The following is a 27,825-nucleotide window of genomic DNA, read 5'->3' as shown; positions in this document are numbered from 1 at the left end:
CGAGAGATGAATATATTATCACAATAATAATTTAATCGACACTGCCAGACAACAACTACACTACTACAGTAGTTTGATTTTTGTTTTCGATTTAATATAAGTTTAGATATCGATTGTTCTATTGTGATACCCGCTATATATATATGGTAATATTTTAAAATAATTTTTAGTTTTCCAAAGCTGACCCAATAAAGATGACAAGTGATTGTTTAAAAACTTTGAAAAACTTAATCGAAAGTACCTATTAAAAATAAAACACGTCGTGACTTAAATCTATACGCAATTATTATATATAAATGTGTACGTCGAATATAATCGATTTTTTGGTCAAAGTTTTTTTTAATTAAAACTTCAGATGAATAATATACAAAACCTTCGTGTAAAAATATTTTATTGGTAATTGCGTATATTCCTGTATATTTTATAATTGATTACTTGTGATGGGGGCACTTTCAAAATTAGAACCTCTGATTAAACCTAACGTTTGTGCATCGTTTGTGCACAAAAACTTAAAGCTCTATCACAAAAACAAATTGGGTGGGCCATTAAGACGGTAAGCTCCCATACGGGTTCCCGAAAAAAGTAAAACATATTCAAAAATTTTAACTTGGCAACGTTTTTATAGAAAACGTTTGAAATTGTTCGTTTTTCGGTTAAAATTTTTTTTTTAATAAGCGACATTCTTTCGCAATCGTGTTATAAAAAAAGTAAAACGTTCGAAACCAATTTTGCTAACTATTCTAAAAATTCAATGACCACTTAATTTGCATGTTGTTGTACTTTTTATCAGTAGATTAGGACTATAATACAAATTGAAATTTTTAAAAAATATAACAAATTAAAGATTATGGTTCATGATCAATAATTATTATATTTTTATTGTATGGTATCGAAGAGATCGAGAATTATTGTATTTATGTTTTATTTGCTTTCTTTGTACATAATATAGTGAAAATGATTGTTACAAAATTGAATGGGTGTAAACACTATAAACTTACTATAACATTTATTAATTTATAATATAAATCATGTTCAATAGAGATTTATTAATTCTGGAAATTTACTGGTAAAATGTGTTCATTAAATAATTACAACAACAAAAATGTACGTCACTATAATTTAATATTACCTATATATATATACTTGTGCGTCCAATATTTTGTTTTTCGTTCCAGAGAATTCTATAATAATTGTCGTGTCTTGATATTATATAGCGGCCATCATATAGAACAACGCGCTGCGTTTCCATTACGTTGCACGGGACCTATACATTATTGTCTCACCGCAGAAAAAAAAAGTAAATAAACCGAAATAACTGCGCGCGAATAATCGCTCTGTTTAGATGTATATACCTACTTGCAGAACACAATATCATAACTATTATAACTATATACGATGTGGTAATAGTAACACTATTATTATTACTCATTTATCGTATTAGGTATATATATGTAACGTTAAATCGGCTATTACCTATAATTGTCCGTCAGGGGCGTCCTAAAATACTTGTATACATATATATATATATATATATATATACGTTGGTAGATATATATATATAATATATAATATTATGAGAAAACGACTCGCAGTCGATCAATTCGATTTTGTCGTTCCGGCTCGCCCCACAGTGGTGTTATAACGGCTATAGATCGGCGGACTAGTTGGACTCGAGACGCACCTATAAGACGAGGGCCCTCAGATATATATATATATATTATTATCGTTTCCTCCATTAGCGGTTTGGCGGTCCGAGCACACCGTCGGTTGCTTTGTCGTTCCCGATTTCGTTTGACGCGCCCGCAATACAGTTGTACGTAGCTAAAGTCCACCTGCATCGCAGTAGTCAGTCGTACGCGGACTGATATCATAATAGTTACCTGCCTACGACATTGCGCGGTACACGCGACTGCAGATGTTTGGTCTCCGCCCGCGATTCTGCAGGACGATTTTCAGACATGAAACGATTTTACGCGTTGTACGCAGTCTTTGTCCCGATCACTGCAGGTGAGTGACGTTATACAGATACTTTTACCCAGACGTGGCGTGGCCAAGGGGAGGCCGAGAAGTCTATGTAGCTCCCCTCCACCGTCACGGATCGTATTTGTTTTAGTCGACAACCGTTAATATACTTTTTACATTATAATATAATACTATTAGTTATCACATACTGCGTGTAGTCTGTAATAATTAGTTTAATTGATAACGCAATAATGTTTTGATTAGTTACTTACCAATTTAATTTTGACGATTTTATTTCACATTGTTCTGTATTTTTACTTTTTTAAGTTATTTTTTCATTTTTATTACTTTTTATGGTATTTTTAAAAATGTCTACCAATTAAAATTGCTTACACATGTTTTATAAATAATTATTTCACAGTTTTGTATACGCACGTCGCACTTAATTTATAATATTTTATAGTTGAAAGATTTATTTCCAATTAAATTTATATATTTTTTAAATTATGAGTCTTAAAAATAGTTTCAAAGCACTTTATACTAATTTTTTTGAGATTATTATTTTAATATTCTTTTGAACGTCATTGATGAACGAATGTTTAATTCAAATTATTTTAACCATGTGACTAAGAAGAAACAGTTTTTTAGTTTCATTACTTGTACGTAAACCATCATATATTATTATTATAAGCAATTACACGCATTTAATTTATAACTATAAAAACGATTTCTATTATTTTATTTTTTTCATTTTAAAATAATGCAAAGCAGTTAGGTAAAAGTATGTATATTTTTTCATTTACATGTGAATAAATCCGTATAAAATATTCGATTTCGTATGAGAAAAATATTCACAAATACACAACAAGTAGTTGTACGATACTTTTATAAATAAAACCGGCGAAGTCGCTGTGCAGCAGGTCTTTGATGTTCTTTATGTTTCTTTTCCTCATTTTTTCATACAGTACTGTTAAACAAAAAAAGTATTTCTTATATTCTACAAAACATATTCAAAATAACTTGAATATATAACTTTAAATAATATAACTTGCTCCTACGCAGGTATAAACGAAATAAAAAAAATAACCAAAAATTATTTTTGATAAATCGAAAAAGCTTTTATTTATAAGAATTAACGTTTAACATTTCCAAGTAAATAATCTTTAATTTTTTTTAAATGTAAATATCGCCAGCTTTGGCAACTGTATAAAATAAATTAAACACCTATATTTTATATCATGTAGAATTTGTAAGATTTCGAGTTCACAGAAATAATATAATATTGCGAGTCGTGACGCATAATTTAATTCATTGTTCGTTAAATTAAAGGTAAAATAAATACCACGAAACTTTAATAACTTTTCTTTATATAATCAACGGAATGTAAAACTATTAGCATAATATGTTTCAGTAGCCAGTAGGTACATAGAAACACTGCCAATTTTGTACATGTCATGAACAACTAGATCATGCTATCATAATATAGCATAAATAGTATAATAGAAAATCGAACTAAGGTTTTAAATCGTTTTTTAAATAACGTTACAATGGAAAACAAATATTTAAAAAAATCAAAAGAAAAACGAAAAATATCTTATTTAAATTTGTAAATTAAAAATTTAATTATAAATAACGTTATTAAAAATAATAGTTGTATCTACTTTTTTTTTACATACTTATCATTCTAATGAATACTTAAATTCTATTTATTTTAGTTAAACTTGTAGGTAAGATAAATTTTATGTTGACTAACTTCTGTTAACAAAAATAACTAATTTATTCTGAACAATTTAGTTGTTCTTCTTTTTTATTAAATAATATATTTGTCATTAGAATATTTCTAAAATTCAACTTGGTAAATCTTATATTTATGTTAAATTTCATTGGTGCTTACAATCTTATTTTTAACGTAAAACTTAAAGGATTAAATAACGTTGAACACTAATTTTTGATAACGTTTAAATACTTAAAATAGGTAAAACTGAGTTTTTTTTTTTTAATTTAAGACTTGGATTAAACGAAAACTACAATATTTAATTAAATAAAGGTAATAGTTATTTTATAATAAAATAGTCGCTGCATCTCGGAAAATTCTAATTTAGAAGTTAATGAGAAGTGTCGAGCTCGAATGCAATTTTACGGCCAACTGAACATTAGTTGCGTAAATATTTGTTTTCATAGGTACAAAATCTACTACGTATTTATAATATGTAAGTTACGAACTACAGGAAATATTTTGTCCTGTCCAGGCAATTTGAACAGCGAATAGAAACATTAAAAACAAATTAATTTTGTACATTATATATATATATATATATATTGCATTAAATTCACTATTAGTAATAATTATACCTATAATATTAATAGAAAAAAATATTAATATTTTTAATTGTATTAATAATTAATATTCTGAACGTTTTATTAATATCTACAACGCCATGGTAAATAAATAAATGAGTTATTATTTATTATATAATATTAGGATTATTTAGAATTTGATCATAAACTATATTTATTTGTAAGTACATGATTGATTAGAATAGCACTTATGAATCGCAAAATTTATTTATTTTCTATGCTTGCATTTATTTGTCTTGCAAAGCTGCGAACCATTTTACGACCATCCGCATTTGAAGAATTTTTAAATAATAATATAATTATTATATTTTATATAATAAATTACAATTGTTTTAAAATAATCATAATATAATACTATTTAATAAAATAAATTGTCATTATTTTAAAATATTCGTAATTCAAATTACCTGGACAACGTGTTCATTGCCCGTAACAATCGTAACATATTATATAGGTACATAACATATTATTAATTATAGTAATTATACGATATATGTACTTCCAAAGGTGTAATTTCAGTCGTTTGATAAATGAAAAACAAGTAAAAATTAAACAATAATTGGGCGGAAATGTACAGATTGCAGAAACAATACCCATAAAAAAAAATAGCTCACTTCAATCACATCTTAACTTATTATCGGTATTTTGGTACCATTATCGGTGTTATCAAATATCACAAAAATGTATTAGTATTATTCATTATATTTTAATATTCGAATCACTATAGATTCGACAAATGTATTTTTATTTAAGTTCAAAATAACACAGAATAAACAATTTTGGCCAAAATTCATTTTTATAAAGTTAAAAGTAAATTGTAAAAAATACCCATTCAAAAGGTAACATACGCCGTCAACGTAATGACGAAATGGGTATTCAGCAAATAAACTTTTTCGTAGGATACGAAAACTATTATCAAATAGTACTAGTACTAGGTGTCTAGGTTTCAATTTTTAAATACGTTATTATTACACTGTTCTGTCACGATGAAAGACACTGTAACTTTAAGTTTTTCCATGATAAAGTTAATGCAAAATATTGTTTATTAATCAGTAAACATTTAAGTTCGCGTACCCTGCAATGAAGCAATAAAACTGAGAAATAATAATAACATAATATTAGTAATAATTTGGTCCACCGAAAATAGCGAACGATTTTAGGTGTTCAGCTCGAATCTGGGCGATATTTAAGTTGTTGTTTACGCTGCCCCCCCTCTCCCCAACATAAGTGCTGAAAATAAACACATGGTTAACATTTGGTAAACATTGAATTATAGTTATTCGATATATAACCACAATGAAATCGTTTGGAAAAATGAACCACCGCGCTTCGTACTCCGAATGACGCTGTACCAGCACACGCAGACATGCTGCACACACGTCTAACCTTAAATCGACCCATACACTATTGTACACGCTGTATATAAAATATAAATGTTTTAAACATAATTTTAAAATCATATTGTTTACAAATATAGTCTAAATAATTGACACCATATCGGACTTTGACACAACAATAATAATAATATCATATTATGTTGTATCTGTCTTACAAACATACAAGATGGCAGAATTTGTTTTTAGTGGTTTCAAATTCGTATTGTTACATACTTTCAATAATAGAGTGAATTGAATTATTATCAAATTTAAAGGTACCTAAATATTATATTGTGTGTTTTCACGTGGTTTGTATGATATTTAAAATCTTAAGTGAAGTATGATAATTCGTAAATTGTAATATTTTACATAACTACTCGTTGTGTATACTTACTACTACTTGTTTACTTATTAGAGCTCAAAATTGAAGCGGCTAAACACAAATTTATTATGGCATACCTACATTTGTAACAAAGATGTAACACACGCGAGTGTTGCGTCCTCTTAGGAGCAACAATAATAACTTAGCCGTATTCTATGTTTAATGTATCTACAGGTGGATCCATCAAAGTGATAAGAAATAAGAAAATAAATTTGTGTTTAACTTAAGAATTATGATAAAAATATATTATTGTGCTTATTGGAAGTGTTTTTTCGATATTTTAATTTTGAAGTGAGTTTTATATTATGTATAAACATTAAAAAATTTAAGAAATCCTCTTAAGTCACTTCAAAATTAAAAAAATAAAAAAATGTTTAAATGTTCATAAATGTATTTATAAAAATATTTCTATATGCCATATTTCTACTTATTATTATAGTAATAATATAATCTGTATATGTAGTTAATATTCTTCTCTATTAGATTCTAAGCGGAGCCATTATGAATATTATATTTATTTTACTATGATGTGTGGATTTGTTTGTCCTATGAAACTTTTTGTAGTAGAAAAAGTGCTTATATTTTTAACTTTGATCGTAATCTTTTTCTAGTAAGAAAGTAAATCTACTTAATACTTTAGAAGTTTAAAAGAAATTTAAAATTCACAGTGGGTAGCTAGTTTTCTTTATCATTATTATATTATTGCAGGTAAAAACAGACATTTTCCTAACTACATTTATTATTTCGTCGAAATTTAAAAACAAATAACCGTATAGATACTAGCTTGAAATTTGACTCTTTTGTAAACTATTTATAGACATTTGATTTGTGTTAGTTATTTTTTTCTGTGGGTAAAAAAATTATCTGATTTAAAATTCTAAACTATTTTCATCAAGAAAAAAAATGAACAGCTTTAACAATGTTTTATCTTTAACGACTCGAAAATATGTATTTTAAAAACGTTTATTTTTAGTTGTTAAATAACGAGTGTCTTACGTTAAACGGATCTCCCGATTACATGGGCTGTCGGTATTACGTCGTGTTTATAATTATTTAGCGCTTAGTCAATTATACGAGTACCTACCTTATAAATACATAATATAATATGTGCTTATTTTGTATATTATATACAAGTATTATAAGTTCTAAACTTCAAAGCCAACCAGCGTGTAATTCACGTACACGTGGGAATTATATAGTTGCGGTATCCCGAGTTTATAATGTATATTATAATTGAAACCGCTATTTATATATACTCGTATATAGGTATATAACAGGTACCTCGTTTTATACCATCATTTTGTCCGCGCATAACGACTATATAATTATTTTATTACAATTCGTTATAAATAGAATATGTATTGATATTACGCCACAGCGTTTACTTACATTATAATATATTATACAATGGTGGTGACTGGTGGCTAAACGTGACGTTAGGAGCTTCGTTTTGCGCCATTTATTGCGGTCGAAAAATTATTTGTCCGGGAAATTATATATTACATATAAGTACGTAATAGCGGGTATTCGGACACGACGATCGTTCTGTGAAACTAGAACATTCGACATCCGACGCAGTATCGTCAGCCACGATAGACTGATATCCTGGTAAATATTAAGAGGAAGGAAGCACCGAAATCGTCCCCATTACCAATTCATCAACGAGCACACGTTTTTGATAGAAACACTATACACAGTACATACATACCTACTTACCGAGCAATAATTATTATTACGAATATTGATAACATATTTTAATGTGTACTATTCAATATTAAGTATAATATTATTATAATATATACTATGCACTATGTATACTACTTTAAGATAAATGTTTCTTTTAGTGAAAATGTTATTATTTTATCAGGATAATACCGAATAATCTCTACAATAAGCCCCGACTGCAGTCTATACTAGTAATTTGTGTTTCATTAGTTTTGAGATTTTTGAGATGGTCGTAAAATATTATTTGTCTTCATGTGCATTTTACGTCTTACCGAAAGCGGACTATATGTCCATATAATTATGTAATTTAAACAACTAATGAATTATTGTTTATACTGTTTATATTCATTATAATAGCAATTAGGTACGTCGCAATATAATAATTATTGGATTTCAATATTTAATACTACACGCAGCTGTAGAGCTGTAGACGCGCAATACGCATCACTATAACGATCATAACGGTCCGGTGTTATGATTGTAACAAAGATTATAATAATGTAATATATATGATATACTATTATATTAATATTATTTGTAAATGACATTTTTAGTGCACACATTAATTATTAACTAATAAACGACTTCAATGTACATGTGTATAAACGGTGGTTTATTTATTTACTGCTAAAAGATTAAGAAAATATGTTTGTAGTAAACAATTAATTTAAATCTTAATGGTTTAATAAATATAAAATGTAAATAATTGTCGGCTGACGAAATGCTATGTGTGTCTAAGGCGTCAACGTTATTCCATTATTTCCACTCGCGGTAAATACCATCCGCGGTTGGAGGTCATTTTCCAATCGTTCTATATGACGTGTGCACAAGCCACAAGGTAATGATATAACAACCAATAATGCGATCATTTCGCAATTTGTCGATAGCTCATAATTACTATGTATTACAGAGATGGGCAACTCAATACTACTAGAGGGCCAATTTGTTGTGAGTGAGAATCTAACGGGCCAGAATAGAAAGGCAAAAATAAAAATAAAAAGTCAAATCAATTCACAATTGACATTTTTATAGTTCAATACTAGATGACAATTTATACCCACGTTTTACAATAAAAATTATGTCCGTTTCATATACATATAATAAAATAAAATACAAAAAAATTCTAACGTTTTATATTTTTATATTAAGTAATTTGAAATGTAGCAAGGGCCAGTCAAAAATGGTATATGCGGGCCGCCAGTCGCCCATCTCTATGATATATTATATATTTTTTGTACAACGCGTCACGTCATAATCGACATAAAATAAAGCGAATATTCCGAATATTCGTCTTCGATGAAAAAAAAAAAACACCAGCTACGCACACACACACACACACACACACAAGCGCGCTAACTATCATCGCATCCTTTAGGCGACAAGAACTTGCAGCTTTGGGACGTAAAAAATGTCGTTAAACTTTAGCTTTATAATTTATAGCGTAATAATGTTGAGTGAATTTACGTACCCACGAGTATATATAACATACAGTATAAAATATGATACATAATTTTACGTCATAGTGTATAATATTTAGTTTTACCGAGAATTAATCACGCGCGTAAAACACGAATAAATTTATGGCGATTCATAATATTACGAAGAGCGTGTAAAAAGCGTTTAAATTTACTACGCTCGAAAGATGTCACCGCGTCCTCGACTCGTGGCATAGTGCGCGCTCCGTTCGCAAAGATAACGCAATAACGACAGCAACGATACGATAACGATGACGAGTCGAACGTGCATTTTTTTGAAAAGAAAAATAATATACTTACCCACATACTCACCGTTTAAGCACTGTTGCTCTTATACGCGTCGAGAAACTGTTCTATAGAACCGGAAGTCGTTCCGAGTGTATTGCGTGTCCGCGATTTCGTGCGTTATTATTATCATAGCGTTTCCAACCGATATATTACGTCTCCGATTGGCGCCTGATCGACTCGATCGTTTTGATCGTCTTGTTGACGTCCTTTCTGCGGTCTTAATGCCCAATAATTCTACGATGTCCTTCTATAATGTTTGATATACCGGATGCCGGATGATCAAAATTTAACGTAAGACACCGCTCGTTGTTTTAAAATCTTTTAACGTTTCACGTGATATTATTATTATTATTATTATTTTTTTGAACGACATCACCGGCGTTTAAATAAATGAATAACGAAGTGAAGTCGTGTACGAGGATACCCCACAAAATGTCGGTCCACTTCTCCTCTCGTCATCTAGACTTTTATAATACTTCTAACCATTAGACAACTTCTTTAAAATTTAATTTTTATTGATCGAAAAAGTCCGAACAATAATATTCTGCTTAGGTAAATGTAAAACGAAAAATGTATATTATTGTAATTCAAAAGAGAAAAAAACTTAAACAAATAATAACGATAAAAAATGTAATTTCTTTTCCAAAAATGTTGTTTTGCAACGACTTAAAATTATGTTGGATAAATATTTTTTCAATACATTATTAGGTTTTTTCTAGAAACTCTAGTGTTTAACGTTAAACGACGCGCTACACATAATAGCCTGTTTCGTTAAAATTATTATTATTAATAAATGGTTTTCCGAAGCTCGACATTTTTGACGGGCTTCACGTTATCACTTATTGACTATTGTGTTAGGAATACGGGTACTAATATTAGTAGAAGTAGGTCCGATTCGTTGATATACTTCGTTTATTACATATTTTACTTTATTAATTTACATTAAAATAATATCATAGCTTAATATAAAATAAAATCTGTACGGTAATAGCCGTACTCTAGAAGGCTAGGGCGCGAGTGAAGTTCACTTCCCCGTGTTGACCAACCGTGACTAAACTTTCGCTAATATATTCAAAATAATTTTAAGTTACATATTTTATTTAGGAAGTTTATTGGCTATGTATAAATATTAAGGTTTAGATGGGCGGTGTAAAGTGGATCAACATTTTGTACTTTAGTACGAATCCACTTCGTTCCTCTATAAATACATGTTGTCACTAAAAATAGACATAATAAAAAAAAAATAGATGAGCTAAAAATTAAAATAAATAGTATTTATTTTTAGAAAAATTTTGTTTTTGAATGCTTTAAATAAATTATGTAAGAACGAATATTTTTTGTAATTATTATAGTGTTTTACTTTAAATGGATCACTTGGTATACCGTATACGCCATTGTTTAACATGCAGTGCGTATATTACTTACTAAGGTGTATTCACACCTTACTTACTGCATGTTGAAGTACGCATTAGCCAATTATTCGAGCTTTGGCCACGAAGAACAATAAAATTGTAAAATTGTGTATAAAACATATACATTAACCGGCTAATTTAGCTTTAACCAATAAAGTATTACTGGCTTATAGCAGCAATGCATGATTTATATTGTTGCAAGGCACCTATGTATACATACTAAATATTATAAAGATATAATAAAATACGTAAATAATTCGGTATGCAATACTATGGATTAAGATTTTTACTTTTACTAATGAATAATTTAATATTTATATTAGATTCTGAGCGGAACATGAATAATCACGAAAAACAACTTTTAGTACGTTAATCAAGTTTACATAATCGATTTTATTTATTTGGTGTAACTTAAAAACGAATTACCGCAAATACTCGAAGTTTTCATCAAATATTTATATACTAACATTTTCTATACGCGCTAAAATAATTTTGACTGCATTTGAGCTACTCGTAGATATTTTCTATTTTCAATTTAGTTTTCTCTTAAAATTATCGATAAAGCATTTATCGCAAAGTAAAAAAGCTTAAAAATTTAATACAAGGTTTTTCATAAATTTGTATTATAGCTATTTAAAAATATTAAAGAATTATGGTATGATTTTTTCGTAAAGCATTTGATGTTGACATTTTTACAAAATTACGAGAATGTTCAAATCATTTTATAGTTGTAGATTTATAATATTTCCAATTTGTATTATAGCTAAGGATTAATAATTTAATACAAGATTTTTCAATTGTAGCTCTTACTATATCCAAAACAATCATAAAAATATTCAAGCACAGTTCCATTACATAGACATTTTAAGTTTAAAATTAACAAAATTAGATATTTAAATAAATAATAACGATTTTAGTTATCTCGTAATTTAAAAATATTATTTGTTAGTACTAATTATAATACTTGAAATGTTTAATACACACCATTAGTGTCATAAGTGTAATGATTCAATACATATTTGTATACACACAATGACATTTTCAAGTACAATATTATTGACAATAATATTCAACTCAACCTACCATATTATAATAGCAATATAATATAAACTAAAATATAATACATTACTATACAGTACTACACTATATTATACATTTATACTATAAAATATTAATACATTTAATTTTTATCATAAAATATGCTTATAGTAAGACAAGCTGAAAGTTTGTCTTTGCTCAGAATCGTTTTTTGTATACAATGATTAATTATTATTTGATTCAAATTTAATAAATAACGATACATTAAAATAACTTACTCAACTACGCGGTGTACTTGAGACTATAATACAACAGATAGCTGTTACTTAAATTTTTATTTTTTTTTATTTAACTTTTAACTTAAAGCTTTAAATAAACGCAAAAAACTCTTATCTTTAAATTATCGATTTCGTCTTCTCCACTATTTTTTTAACCTCCAGTCCCTTCACATTAACAATTAAACTACCAATTTATAAACTCTATCTTAAGCCGATATATGAACGTACGAAATCCAAAATCTCTAACACCAACCGAATTCAGTGTTCCCAGTCCAAAACCCTCCGAACTATAACACCAACGCCCTTTTACGTTTCAAATCAGTTCTTATTTAATGATCGTACCATCAGCTTTGTATTCGATTTGAACGTGTTAAACTATGATGAGTTATGACATGTTGAGTTACAAGTTGATTTTTTTTCACATATTCTTTCGTCTGTGGGTGGTGTATTTACAAATAATACAAATACACGATTTATCAAAACAAACACAATATTACATACATCATTAACGTCTAAATTGGTAAGTTTATAACAGATAATTTTGAATTTTTACTTTAGCCGTTCTGCAGAGGTTAACGTTCACATTAGCCAATTTTGGACTTTGACCGTAACACGCAATGTCATATTGACATATTTTATATTTATTTAATATATATTACACGTATACTTATATATTAGTTATCTAATATCTAATATAATTTTAGACCTGTATTTAATATTGTGTCAAAACATTCCAAATAACTGTATGCAGTTTACATTTAACAAAGTTTAAGAAGTGGTAAATTAAATTTGTCACGGAAAACGACATGCAGGATCAGCTATAGTTAGTATATGTATATAATATTATCACAATTATCGAAATATTTCCCGCAGAGTTTTCGGACAGTAGTTAATAATATATGACTTATACAGTACTGTATATACAGGGTGATTTAACTTCCTTATTCCCTTTTAATTAAGATTAAGAAATTCCTTTTTAATGTTAATTCAACTTATTTCAAAATTTGAACGAGTGATTTATCAGTTATTAAAATTTAGTATGTTTTATACTAAAAATAATAGTCTTTAATAACGCATCTATATTATCCTTAGTAAATAAATTTAAAAAAGTACCTAACTAAAAAAAAACTGACTGCTTTTTTATTTCTAATTACTCGTTCGAATTGTGATTTCGATGCGTCAAAATTTTCAAAATATTATCTGCAATATAGTTTATAGCAGAAGACACTCTGTAAGTAGTACAACCAATTTCAAGAATTTCAAAATATGGTATATTTAAGACTTTAAAAGTATATTTGAAAATTATAAAAATCCGATTTTAAATAACCCCACTGTTGAAAAAAAAAACGGGGTGATGACTGATGAGTCATCGTGTATATAATATTATAATTACGACGACATAAACAAAACATAGATAGTGCGTTTATTTTATTAATGCTAATTGTCCGTGTTTGGACTTTAAACGTAGTCTGTCATTGTTGCAGTTATATTTGCGTTGTCGGAACGTCGATGGCAGCCATTATATACCTAATAATAACCCGTGGCGAATAACTACCATCTATTTGTATATATAGTAATATAAGCAATATATACAGGGTGAGGACATCCTCACCCGCATTTGTTCTTTAATACTTAATCATTTATATTTTAGGCCATGTGTAAACTATATATATATATATATGTACACTTTTTGTTATGCCATTAAAAATATGTGTCCTCTTTTCCTGTATATCTAACGAAACAAAATTGTTTTTTAAAAGACACCATATTTTTTGTTACAGTCAATTGGTAAGCTGCGGCTGATTAAAAAAAAAAATAACGCATAATGTAAACATTCATATTCAATCGATTAGACTATTGAGCTTTAGTATAGCTATCTGTATAGTGTATAGTATATAAAATGTAGTATTTACGTATATGATAATATAATATGTTATAATGTTATTTCAAGTGAGGAATATGTGGTGATTTGAATGTAAAATATAAAATAATATAAATACGTAAGTTTATGCATTTTATAATAATTTTTAAAAACTGTCCGAGTGTAATACATATTAGACTAAAAATTACTACTGCATTTTATTTTATGTAAAATCATTATAGTAAAGATATAATATTTTTTATATAGAATTTAATAACTTAGAAACTACTCATTTGAATGACGCGGCTTTTGATGTATAAACATTAAAAAAAAAAAAAAATAATTTACTTCATAATATCATTATAATATTTTACTTTAGGTAAAAAGGTGGTACCCATTCGAACAAAAAAATTCGTAGAGGATATTCTATAAATATTATATAATACATAATAAATCTGAGTAATTAAAAATACGCAAGTTTTGTAACCCGAATAATATTTAAATAACTCGAATAATATTGGTTGAAAAATCAAAATTTGAATAAATACTTTAATAATAATTGAAGAAAAAATGAGGTCGAATATATTTTCAGTGAATCATCCTGTACACGTGTTTATTATATTATATATAGTTGCATAAGTAATTTACTTATAATATGTAGTAAATATATATACCTATATAATGTTCATATGACCTTTTAAATCATATTTCCTCTCAGTGTTCAGCCACGCGTAAAGAAATCCGTTCAAATTAAAGTAGCAAAAACAGTTTTTTTTATACATTTGGGTGTTTATCGAACCCGACAAGTATAATATACTTTTACGCATCCCACCTGAAGCCCGCTAAGGGAAAGATTTTCTTTTTTATAATATTACCTAGATACCTCCATCGTGTATTCAAGCCGCGCCAATCTTGTTTTCGATAAAGCCATAACGGAGAACTCGAGTCTGTCATGATTACATCTACTTTACAAGATGATTCACTAAAAAAATAAAAATGCTTACTTCTTCTATTTTTTATTTTAATAATGAATTTATTCAAATTCTTATTTTTGCTATTTTCTTTAATATACTTTAATCTTTAAGAACATATTATTTTCAAATTCTTAAATTTTTTTTTATACCTACTGCTTAATGGTGTCTGTGTTGATACAAACTTCTGTTTTTAAAATTAAAATCCTTTTTTAAATGTAAATTATCTATTGGATGAGTTTTTCTTACTCCTCAAATATAACGATAAATTTCAAGAATCCGGAAATAATGTCAAACTATATTTAAATATTCAAAAAAAAATCAGATTTTCAAAAATCGCATTAGTAAAGATGATCATCGTGTATATAATATACACGTCTATTAATATATTATACGGTTCAATTATGTTGGCGGTGTTGGAGACTCACGCAAAAAAATTATCGTTTGCTACTCGTACAGCCCTACTGTATTATAGATAAACGCAATCACGCTTGTAATAATAATTGCCTATCGAATACTCCTTAAAGAAAAAAAAGACGCACTTTCAACACCCCTTAATCTATTTATATATTTTGTAATACACAATTCAATAATATCATAGTAAAATGGTTTATTATAACATTTAACTAAAGAAAAACAGTAACCTCTTACCACTCCAAAAACAAAACAAAAAACACCGCCAAATAGGTAACCGCTCTGTTGTGCAGTAGGCGTCAAGTGTATTTCGTCATTGAGTAGGCACTGAAATGGATGAGATACATTTTAATATAATGATAAATCGTTGTATTTGTACGACAAATATGTAACGATTCGAAGAAGGTCTGACTTTTTAGTAATTCCAAGGTCACAAAAACAAATGTATTTTAATAATAATATTAAAATCTTAACAAATGTTTTTAGTGTTTTTATCCGCTTTATCGCGATTATCTTAAAAAATACTGATAATTTTGAATTTTGAATTTTTGACGTTCCAAAAGTATCAATTAGATCCAATTTTCTATCAGAAAATTCACTAAAAATGATTATCAAAACTTTTTTTTACAAAAAATGTGTCTTTAGACACAAAAATTAACAAAAAAAAAAAAAACACATCAACACACTCAAAAATTAGAAAATATGTTACTGAGAGTAGATTTAAAAATCAAAAATCAAAATTCGTAAATATTAATTATTAAAGGAAAATATGAAGATGGACATGCTTGGTGAATCACCTTGTAGGTATACATCTACTTATACAGGATCTAAGTGCAATAAATACATAGTGCATATTATATATACTTATAGATTTCACCATTTTTACTTGCATATTATTTTATTTTATTACACATATAATTAAACTATTAGATAAATTGGTTTTTTTTTTTTTTATAAAAATTTAATTTAAACAATGTCAAATTATGTACTGTGCGTTGTGAGCTTTGGGGGTGACGAGCGGGCTTGGCCGATTTGCTCTCTTTCTATTAGCTACCACTTCAAGTTAAGTTAGGTTACGCACGAAACTTTTGACACTCTTTACTGTTCCTATCACCACGCATGGTGTTCTTATACTAAAAAAAAAAAAAAACAAGCACACAAGCACATTGTTGTGATTATTTATTTGATCTGCCACAGTTCTAAAACGAATCTCAGAAATTACACATATAGTAATATATAGTGTACGTCAAAGCCTGTGCTGGAATAATATATTTTTTTATTTTAGGCCATAAAAGTCGTGGTCGCGGCGGTTATAATGATACTTACTTGAATCGAAATTTTTATTATTTCGCACGGCGCCTTAGTAACGGCGTTACTGCGATGTTTTTGTTTTTCGTCTCTAAAACATAATACTCATAATATTATTGGAACATTAAACGTAACGAGGTGTGTGTAAGCCCCGAAGGGAATGACGGTTACCGATATTAGCAATTGTCTCTGTCTTTCACTCACGCAACATAATACAATTTTCCTTAATTTACGTCTAAACAGCAGTAGGTATTTAATCGATTTGATGAAGCGATAAATATTATAAGTTTGAAGTTAGCGTTTAGATTTAGACAGAATAGATCATCATTTTAGCTACATTTTTCAATTTAATAGAAGTTATATTTTTTAAATAAAAATTTAATTTTGAGACTTTAAAATTGTTGGTTGTTACATAAGGAATGAAATTCAAAATAGTGCGATGATCGATTTTGTGAACTTTACTTTACGCTTAATAAAAATCTGTTTATATAATCACTATCACGTTGTTATTACATCGATCACACCTATTAGTACTGATGTATGAAATCTGAATTGGTATAGTTTTTACTCTTTTGAATATGATATAAAAGATATAGACAACAATTATTGATACCCAATACAGAGAATTTATGCTAAGGAAATCTTAGAGATTTTAGAACAATGCATACTTGTGCAAATGATGAATTTATACAACTATTTGTTTCACCAATATCCATATTGCTTCGTTTAAACTTCAATAGTTGCAAATCCAATGGTTTTATAGTTATAATTACGATAAATTATACCTATATTGGATTTTTTTTCAAATTTTACTGGACTATTGTCGTTCAAACTATGAATACAAAATTTAGTGTAGTTTAGTAATATTAAAATAAATACATAAATTAATAATATTTTATATTAGATTTAATATATATTTTTTTTAAATTATTTATTGAATTATTGAACTATTAAATATAAATTATAATTAGGCAATGGCAATTTAAACAGTTTAAACATTTTAAACAACTGAAAGTGTGATGTGATTCTGAATAATAAGCGATATAGTTAATAATTTATCGTGCGAACATTGGTAAATGCCAAATGGTAAGAAAATATTATTAGAACGTTGCAGGTTATACCATGTTTTACGATTTGACGTTAAATAATTCATATTTTAACCATTAAATAGTAAATTAAACATTCATCAACCACATACCCGGTTTGTACACACAATTTAAAATATTTTAAACCATTTTCTTATAGCTATATAAACACGCAATCCATTTCGCATTAAATAATTATTATAATTATATCATCAATGCTCATAACAATAATGACAACCACTTAGCCGTTATAATCACAATTCATAAAATGAAGCATTACAATTATTCATAACTCTTAAGTCTTAATATTTTTACGTACTGAACTACATTTGAATGAAAACTACACGTTTTAATTGCAAACTGCACAAGTTAGCGTAAACTCTGGTGTGTTTATAATCAGCGGATTACCTCTTGAGAATAATATTATATTCTCACCGTTTTTCGCTTGAGTTATCTCTCTGGTTATTATGGCGATTCGAGCGTACATTGTAACTTTTTAACTATACCTACAAGTACTATATTCCTAAATTATTTATTTTTAAATTTACACGATAGTAAAAAGGTAGATTATATCGCTCAAAATATTAGTAGGCACCTATAATATTCTATAGCTGAATAACGTGAGCTTCGTTCATAGTAACAAAATAAAAAAATCGTTAAATTATTAAAATGCCCCTGCAAAATATTGTCACAACGAAACACCTATGTATCCTCCCCTTCATTTGGTTGGCCTAATATATAGGAAAATAAAACAGTGTAACACTTTGGGAGAGGAGGGGGGGAGACTTGAAACAATCGTTTTAAAAATTTGTGAAATTATTCAAACATTTTTGTTATAGCTCCCCTCCTCACCAATAATTTTATTCGATTTCTTTCAATAGGTAAAACGGAGTTGAAAAGCCGTGTGTAAAATTTTCGAGTATCTACCGATTCCGCCGTAAAATAACATGTTATGGTTGAGTATAAAAAATCGATCATTATTGCGATTGTATGTATGTAGTGCCCGCGGCTATGATGTCGTACAATCCAATTTCAGCGGGTCACATATCATATTATTGTAAAACTGTAAACCTATGCTGCCTCTTGCCAGAGATATAAGCCTTTACGTGGATTTGCAGCTTGAAAAAGCGCAACGAACAACTCACGTACAGACATCTCGAATTATCAATAAATAAAGTAGATTCTCGTTGTGTAAAATCTCAATGGGAACAGAAAAATGTTCGAAATATCAAAAACCTCAAAATATCGAATTTTATTAAAATTCTTAAAAAAATATTGGTAAATATGTTTAAAATGCATAATTTGAATACTTAAAATTAAAATACTATACATATCAACAAAACTACAATGATGAATAATTTTTTTTTTTTATATCCGTAGTCATTACGGTTTGTTTAATATTACTTATATTTTTTGTAACATATTATTGTATCTATTCGAAAAAAAATTGCGTGAGCTTACACCTTTTTAGCGTATAAGTAGGTAAAACCATATGACTAAGATAAAAACAACTTTCTATTCTTAAACACTATTTTACACATATTGACATATTATGCAAGTTACTGTAATAGTTTGTATACTTTAAAAAGATTATTTTAGGATATTCCTTGAAGTTTTCCAAAAAAAAATGTGTACGTTTCAAGTCATCACATACTAAGAGTAAAAGATCAATTTAAATTATTAATGTACAGTAGATTCTTATTATTTCAAACGTCGTTATCTCGAACAACATTATACTAATAGCTGTAGTCATTTGTATACAATGTACAGTGAAATGAAAAAAAAATAATTTATTCATTATTGTAGTTTATTGATATGTATGTTGTAATGTACTATATTAATACTCTAAGTATTCAAATTATGCATTTAAGCATTCAAATTGTTTACCATTTTTTTCAAGAATTTTAATAAACTCGATATATCAATGTTTTTGATATCTCGAACTTTTTTCTGTTCCCTTTAAAATTTGATACGACGAGAATCTACTGTAATTATTTTTTGAGAACATACACATGGAATTATGTAGTATAAACATACACGTGCATCATGCATGACCTAAGTCAAATTAAAAATTATAAAATTCAATTGTGATATAGGTGAATATGCCGAAGGTAGATTTGAAATAAAAACAATATTTAAACAGTTGAAACTCTGTGAATTGTCATAAAATGCACAGTTATTAAGAAAAATTTTCGTAAAATAACTATACTCGGCAAAAATACGGTACATACTACATTTTTCCTTATTCCGTATAAATATTTAGGACAATTTCTAAATAATTATAAACAATAATTTATGTACTATAATTATTATTGTATTTAATTAAATAAAACTCTTAATTACGGTATTTATAGATTTTGAAACATGTTTCTATAACTTTTATAAATACCAAAGAACTAAGACTACTTGCTCTCATATTTACTTTGAAAATAAAATCAAAAACAAAAACTGCAATCAAAGGTAATACCAGTGAACACGTGATAATACTTTGGTTATTTTCGACAGTGGACATCTATTTTGTATTTCCCGGTATAAGAAAGCCTTGTGGAAACATCAATCTATTAATTTTTTCAGGAAATATCAGTAAGGTTATTATTTAATTTACTTGTTAGTGGTCATGTCGTTTATCATATTATTTTTAATTGATAAAAACGATTAAATTACACGTATAACATGTATGCATATTCATATACACCTACTACACACATCTTATAGGACTTATATACATTATAAGAATTGTGTTTATTTATAATGTTTAAAATGTTTTGGTGATACAATTGACATGTCTTAAAATTGCCTTTATAGATTTGAGTTTAACAGTGTTAGAATAATTGCGGCTCTCAGGTTTACATAACATAATAAATAAATTAAAATTATCTGTTAAAAAAAAATCTGTCAAGTATGCAATAAAAATAAAATGGAAAGCATAATAAATAGCCGACAAAATAGCTGTTTAAGAATGTCGCTCTTAACAACATTGATCTCGTTTTGCTACTCATTATGAAATTATTTGTGATTAGTACAGTATATTATTATAATGTCAATATTAACGTCGTCATTAATCGCCAACGCATAGATTCCATAGTATATTCTATCCAATAGAAAAAGGGGAAGTGAAATAAAAAAATAGCCTCTTTGTCCGTTGTAACAATCAATATCTTGAAACCCTATTGAATTTAAAATATTTTAATTTCATTCAGTATCTTAAAAAACGTCGAAGTTGTATGATGTGTGCCTCATAATTATTATCCGATTGACATTGATCAGAGAAAATGTAATAAATTTCTGTTTTGACCGTAATTAATTCAATAAAACAATAAACGTACCTAATAGTTCGATTAAAACTATTATTAAATTAACATAGTCTTCCTGATATGTCTTGTATAATAAAACAAAATGAATATTTCAACGTTTTATAATACTTGATTATTATATGTTTCAAAACGTGAGTATAAGAATGAAACTATTCATAAATCGACCAATAACTTGTCTTGTTTTATTATAATTGCTTGCAGTACTACTGTTTTTCAGTGTTATCTAATTTATTAGCATAAAAATGACGTCTCTCCTTGTAAAACATATTATCATTAATAAGGGGCATAAACAATTAAATAATAATTACCAATTACATGTAATACTAATTACGGGTACAGGCCATGAAGATATTTTTTTTCAAATATCATATCCATCCATTTTTTAAATAAATAGAAATCGTTCCAGTTGAGGTCAATGTGGATACAGTAATGTATAGACTTAGAAGGTCTTGCACTAGAATTTAAATATCTATAAAAATAAACAGAATAAAATTTGGTTTTACTTTTCTTGATACGTATAAGATGTCATAAATATTATGCATTAAATTAAATACTATATTAGGATATTTTTTTAATTATAGGTTTATAAAAGTTGTAGATAATATGTTTTTAAAGACAAAAAAAAATAATAAGATTTGTCATGCTATTAAAGAGTAAATCGTGACGCGTTACGAATTTTGTTTTTTCAAATGAAAAACACCCTATTGTTTGCTGTAAATTGTAAATCGAGTGAAATATTTTTCAATTTTGGCGCATCTAAATCTTAATTAAAAACAAGGTCAGTCACTAGATTTTAATATAGGACATAGGTAGTCATTAAACTTTATGTACTACTAACTACTATAAGGGCACAAAATATAAAACATATGAAGTATTTTGTTTAGTATCTACCTGCTATTATACTCGAAAAGTTTTTATAAATTATGAACTATTATAAACAATATAATAACTACTATGATTTTTAACCCTTGATAAACCCCGTTTCACGTAATATCTTCTAAACGTATAATTTATGAACTACCATTAGTATTAGTACCATTATGATTACCTTTAGTATTTTAAGTATAATAATTCAAAACCACCCGATTGACTTTCGATCTGTATACATAAACAAACAAAATATATATATTATATTTTTGACATTATTATCTCCTCAAAAACTTAACATAAATATGGACAATTTTAATTGGTAAAGAAAATGTTTATATCGCCACAGGACATTCTTTAAGTGGCATGACAAAAGAAATCAGATTACTTGATAATATGGTCTTGTCGTATGAATATAAGTAGGTACTGAACTATTTCAAAAGTCATAATTTGTATGAATTAATTATCAATGAGGAAAAACGAGGATGAGCATGCATATCGTTGAATCACTCTGTATAATATGGGTAATACCGACCCCTATATCTAAATTAATTAATATACAACGCACAAGTGTTATTATACATAAATACAGTACAAATCGTTTATATATTATAATGATACCGGTTGTAGTGGCATACCAGGCTTAATAATGACATAAAAATTAAAAACCTCATTTTATTTATAATAATATGCTAATTTGCATCGGTTGTTATGACGTTCTTATAATGGCCATACGAATGCAATGGCATGGTTTTTATAAGAAAAAAACCATTGCAAACAAAACTAACAGTTTTTTTTTTAACTTGTGATGAACATACTTTTAATAAAAGGCAAAAAAACAAATATCTAGATAGAATGATTCTTGTTATGTTAATTGGTTATCGTCACTTATTTTCCTAGTCCCTCGGAGGCTGCATACTAGTTGCGGTCATGGATGATTTTTGAGTTAAGCACATAATATAACAGTCGCGGTTGCTGCAATTGTGGGTAATGTCTAAGTTGCGGTCACAGCGAAGACTGAGCTTTTACACTGATAATAAAATGAGTTAATAATATAGAATTGAAATTATATATTAGTAGTATGATATTATAATGAGTACTTAAAAAATTTAATTTGAAATTTGAGCTGCATAAGTAATCCAATCTGGAAATTTTGTTGGTATGTACAAGTTCCATGCTTTTATATTAGAGTTGACTTACGAGATATTAAATACCATTTGATGTAAGTTTATACTTTATGCTATATAATATACTGTATAGTAAATGATTATAAACCGTCACCGTACTTTGCTAACTGAAGTCGATCACTATTGTTTTTGAAATATAAAATTACTATACATTTAAGAAATATTTATAAATTTTTGTGCTTTTATCCCACTATTGAGTTATTAAAGCGCAAACAGCGACCGCAATTAGTAGGTAACCTTTTAATTGGCTGATCGCAACTAGTACGTAATTTTTGATTTTGACCGCAACTAGTAAACACCGCCCTCAGACAGGCCCGGATTGAGCCTGCGGGCTACCGGGCAAACCAGGGGGGCCGCTAAAAATTCGAAAGTTTTGGTCCGATTCGAAAATAATTTGCAAAGAAGTTTCATTCCAAATTTATAATCAGATATTCCTTTTTTAAAAGATACTTATGAGGTTGGAAAAATATTTTGTACGATATTGTGTAAATCGGTGTTTTCTATAAAACATGATAGACGTTCAAACATAAGCTACACACTACAAAAGAGAAAAAACATTTTTTGCGTTATCAGTTGCATCAAAACACGAGTATCCCGTATTTTTATTTTATTTTTATAGTCTGCCTTATGTAAGTTCTGTGATAATTGATAATGATAATTGTTTGTAATTATAGTACCTATTTGGCTATTTAAAATGTATAATTAAATTATAAAAATTAAATATTAAGTAATTGGTATTTTTAAAACTGTTCTCAGCTTATTAGTTATTATTTTATTTTTTTTTTTTAAACTTACCTAAATACTTGACCCTTTCATAGCTTCATGACTCATACTTTGTATTTAATTTCTTCCTTAATTTTATTTTTAAAACAGTTGTTAATGATTTATCGTTGTCTGCGGGGCCTCTCAAATATTTCCGCCCCAGGTCTACAAAGGCATAGCGACGCTACTGTCGTACAATAATAATACAATAATAATGATAAAAATAAACCATACCTATTACAATTTTACTCGTGTTCGTAATTATAATAACTAGTGTTTAAATTTTTTATTTAAAATTAGAGAAAGGGAAAATAGTAGTAGTGTTTGTATTTACAATAAGGGTCGGTAAATTAAATCGTGTTTTATAATACTAATGAGATCCATATAGGTTTAGAATAAAATTGTTTAGGAACTTGGGCCGGTCTAGGTGGAGAGCCCGGCGATTTCTTCCCAATCCGGCGCTGCCCTCAAACGTTATTAGAAACAATATCTAATACAGTAGCGTAACCACGATTTAAAAAAAGGGGGGGCAAACCCAAAATACTAAAAAAACATAATCAACAATTAACAATAATAGTTCATTTTTATACATTAAGTTGTATCAACCGATAGGGGGGGGGGCACGGACTACTGTCTCCCCCCCATGGCTACGCCAACTGTCTATATAATATATACTGTTTAATGTACGAAATATGGTACGAAATATTCTGACGGAAAATTTTCCTTTTCCTCAGGAGTGGTGCTGTTGTGGCTTGTGGACGATGTGTTTTCCGCCGACTCCGCTGCTCCGCCGCCGACCACCGCCACTGTCTCCTCGGCCGTGGCCAGCGCTTCCTCCGCCATCGCCACCGCGTCTTCGGCCATCGCCACCGCTTCGTCGGCCATCGCCACTGCGTCTTCGGCCATCGCAACCGCCTCCTCGGCTATCGCCACTGACCCGTCGGCCGCCGCAGTGGACACGATCGCTTGCGACAATGATACCGCCGACCTGTGCAACACCGCGGCCGCCGCCACTTCCGCCAAAAACAGAAACGACGACGATTGCAGTACGGTCGCGTCTGCTCTGAGGATCGGACACGGTGCGGACGAGTCGCCGGTCGCGCGGGTCCACGACGACCGCGGACGAACGGACCGAAGTCTCGACGCGAATCCTCACCGCCGCGCCGACGAATACGGCTTAATCGACGTCCGACCGAGGACGGCCGGCGTGAAAATGATCGAGCAAATCATATTGACCGCCGCGAGCATGTTTTTCGAAAAACTGGAATTGGCCGTGTACATGTCGCTGTACAAACTCAAAGTTATCTACACCACGTTGATATCACCGGTGTTACATAGTTTTTAGCCGGTAGTGTTTTTTTTTTTTTTTTTTTTTGAAAACACTTTAAACACTTTCTCCCTTCCTCTGTCAACGTTGCACACTAAAACAACATTATTGTGTACAACGATGATACGGTATTGTATTCGTTATAATATAATCATACATTTTCGTCACCTCTGAAATCACTGGTAAATCGTATACCTACGCATTGTGATCGAAAAATATTTATAGAAAAACAGTACCCGTTTCGTGACATGCAGTTATCTATACGTTTCATCATCGACCAGTCGTACATGAAAACTACTGCAATGTGCACTTAATTATTTTATTATTATACACATATTTTATATTATTATACGGCTCGGGAGGAACGCCACACGCGCCCGTCCCTGTCCCGTCATCGACGTCGAACGACACAAGCTACGCCTCTATAGTATGGCTATATTAATATTATATGTAAGCATGTGTATGTGTGATAATAAAGACACCTGCTGTTGCGAATTTAATATAATAATATCATGTACGTACGACACTGTTATTAATATAAGTATTATTATTATTGAACTTCGATTTTTATTTTAATATCGTCCGTGTCAATCTATTTTCAATTTTGTTTTTATAGTGACTATACGTGTATGCACGTATGTATATTATTATTTGTAAACGTATATATAGGAAGACTTACGAAACGACGGGTACGCCCGAGAAAAAAAATATCCAAACACTATAACCCGCTGCAGCAGGCATATCAATAACGTATCAGCAGGGGCAAAGACCTATAGGTACCATGCGGGCCACATAAAAAAAAAATATTGAGAAAAAAATGCATACAAATGTTGTTGGGAAACTACGCGTGTATGTATATGTATGACATTAACATACTCTCGATCTTACATAGCTAACAAAACGAATATTGTAACAACGATTTTCAGACGTTCTGTCGCTCAAATTATGGTCGCCTTTGTATAATTTAATCGTCCAATGGTGCTGGCGGCCGCGATTCGCACAAAAATGTCGATCATACTCGATAACAATATAGCATAGCACAAAAACTAATAGTAGGTATACATGATATAATAATATATTTTAGTAACTTTTTAATGTTTAAATTCGAATTTAGAAGTTGACATTAATATTTTGTACGGTTTGTATCAACCCGGTTTGTAGGTACCTGCAGCAAACGCGAAACTAGAAATCTGAAGCGGGAAAGTAGTACAACTTTTTTATCAGAAACATACAGTTATAATTTTAGTACTTATTATAATAGATTATAGATAAGATTAGAAAACAATAGTAACAATTGTATTAATATTTTAAATGTATATGTATATTTTAAGACGTACATGAACTGTTTCTTATATAAATAAATGCGTATAATATATAACATTTTCGGGGAGAGGTTAAATCCCTTCTGCTAGATCCGCGTTTTTACGTATGTTTATGCGGTTAATGAGTTTTGCTATACGGTATTGAAAAAACTGTTAGAACACGGTTGAGAACGTTTTTATACCTGCTAACTTTTATGCAACGTTGCCGCGTTGATTGAAAACACCAAATAGTATATCTGATATTAAATTTTAATATGATGTATTATTAAAATTTAACATAGATAATTTTGTCATTTAAAAAATATACAAATATCAATTAATTATCAGTTTAAGATACAATTTAAATTTTTTACTCATAAGTACTTATTTCTGATAAATTTTAGATACCGCACGAAGCATGATATCTTTAGTTTGTTCGAACTCTCGGTAAGAATTAATTGTAGAAATAATACGATCATAGTGATTACTGGTCATGATTTTGTCAATATTGCTTTAGATTGATTTCATAATTGTCACAGTTTGTGTTGAATTTCCACCAAAACTGAAATCGCTACACGTGTAGGAAGATGCTTGCTAAAAATTTAGATAAACGACAACGTAGCTCGAAAAATCGTTCTCGATCGTTTGAATATAAGGCGTAAAATATTATTTATTTGATTTGCCGAAAATCTTTCTCAATCGTGTAACACCGGAAAAACATATGCGTATAAATAGGTACCCCCTTTGTGTTAGAAAATAATTATTTATTGTTAAATACATGAGTGTATAGGTATATTATGATGTATAAATATGATGTATAAATTTAAATTTACTGAAAGTAACAAGAAAATGCAATTATGTTATTTTTAATAAAAAAAACAATTCGTATAAAATATATGATACTTATCTATATTATATTGTTTTAAAAATCTTTTATTTTTGAATAATCCTTAATCCTTATACGTGTTGACGGTTTTTAATATTAACAAAAAATAAATAAATAGATAACGATTATATTATTTGTCTGATAAGTGTAACAGCTGATAAATGTAACTATAATTGTAGCTCCATTGTACCAATGGGTAGTCTACCATTTAAGTACAATGTACCTACCCACCTAACTTTAAAAATCAC

The 27,825-nt window shown here is 28.7% G+C and overlaps 1 protein-coding gene across 1 annotated transcript; it reads left to right on the top strand.

Moving 5' to 3' along the window:
* The first annotated feature begins 1,941 nt into the window (after positions 1-1,941).
* Positions 1,942-25,408, top strand: LOC113557956. The gene is made up of 2 exons (XM_026963495.1): positions 1,942-2,007; positions 24,798-25,408. The coding sequence occupies exons 1-2, from the start codon at positions 1,959-1,961 to the stop codon at positions 25,406-25,408; spliced, it is 660 nt and encodes a 219-aa protein (XP_026819296.1). The 5' UTR covers positions 1,942-1,958.
* Positions 25,409-27,825: the final 2,417 nt, after the last annotated feature.

Source organism: Rhopalosiphum maidis, chromosome 3 (genome assembly GCF_003676215.2).
Source record: "Rhopalosiphum maidis isolate BTI-1 chromosome 3, ASM367621v3, whole genome shotgun sequence".
Lineage (NCBI taxonomy): Eukaryota > Metazoa > Arthropoda > Insecta > Hemiptera > Aphididae > Rhopalosiphum > Rhopalosiphum maidis.
Note: the sequence above shows the minus strand (reverse complement) of the source record. Positions and strands in the feature narration are given on the sequence as shown.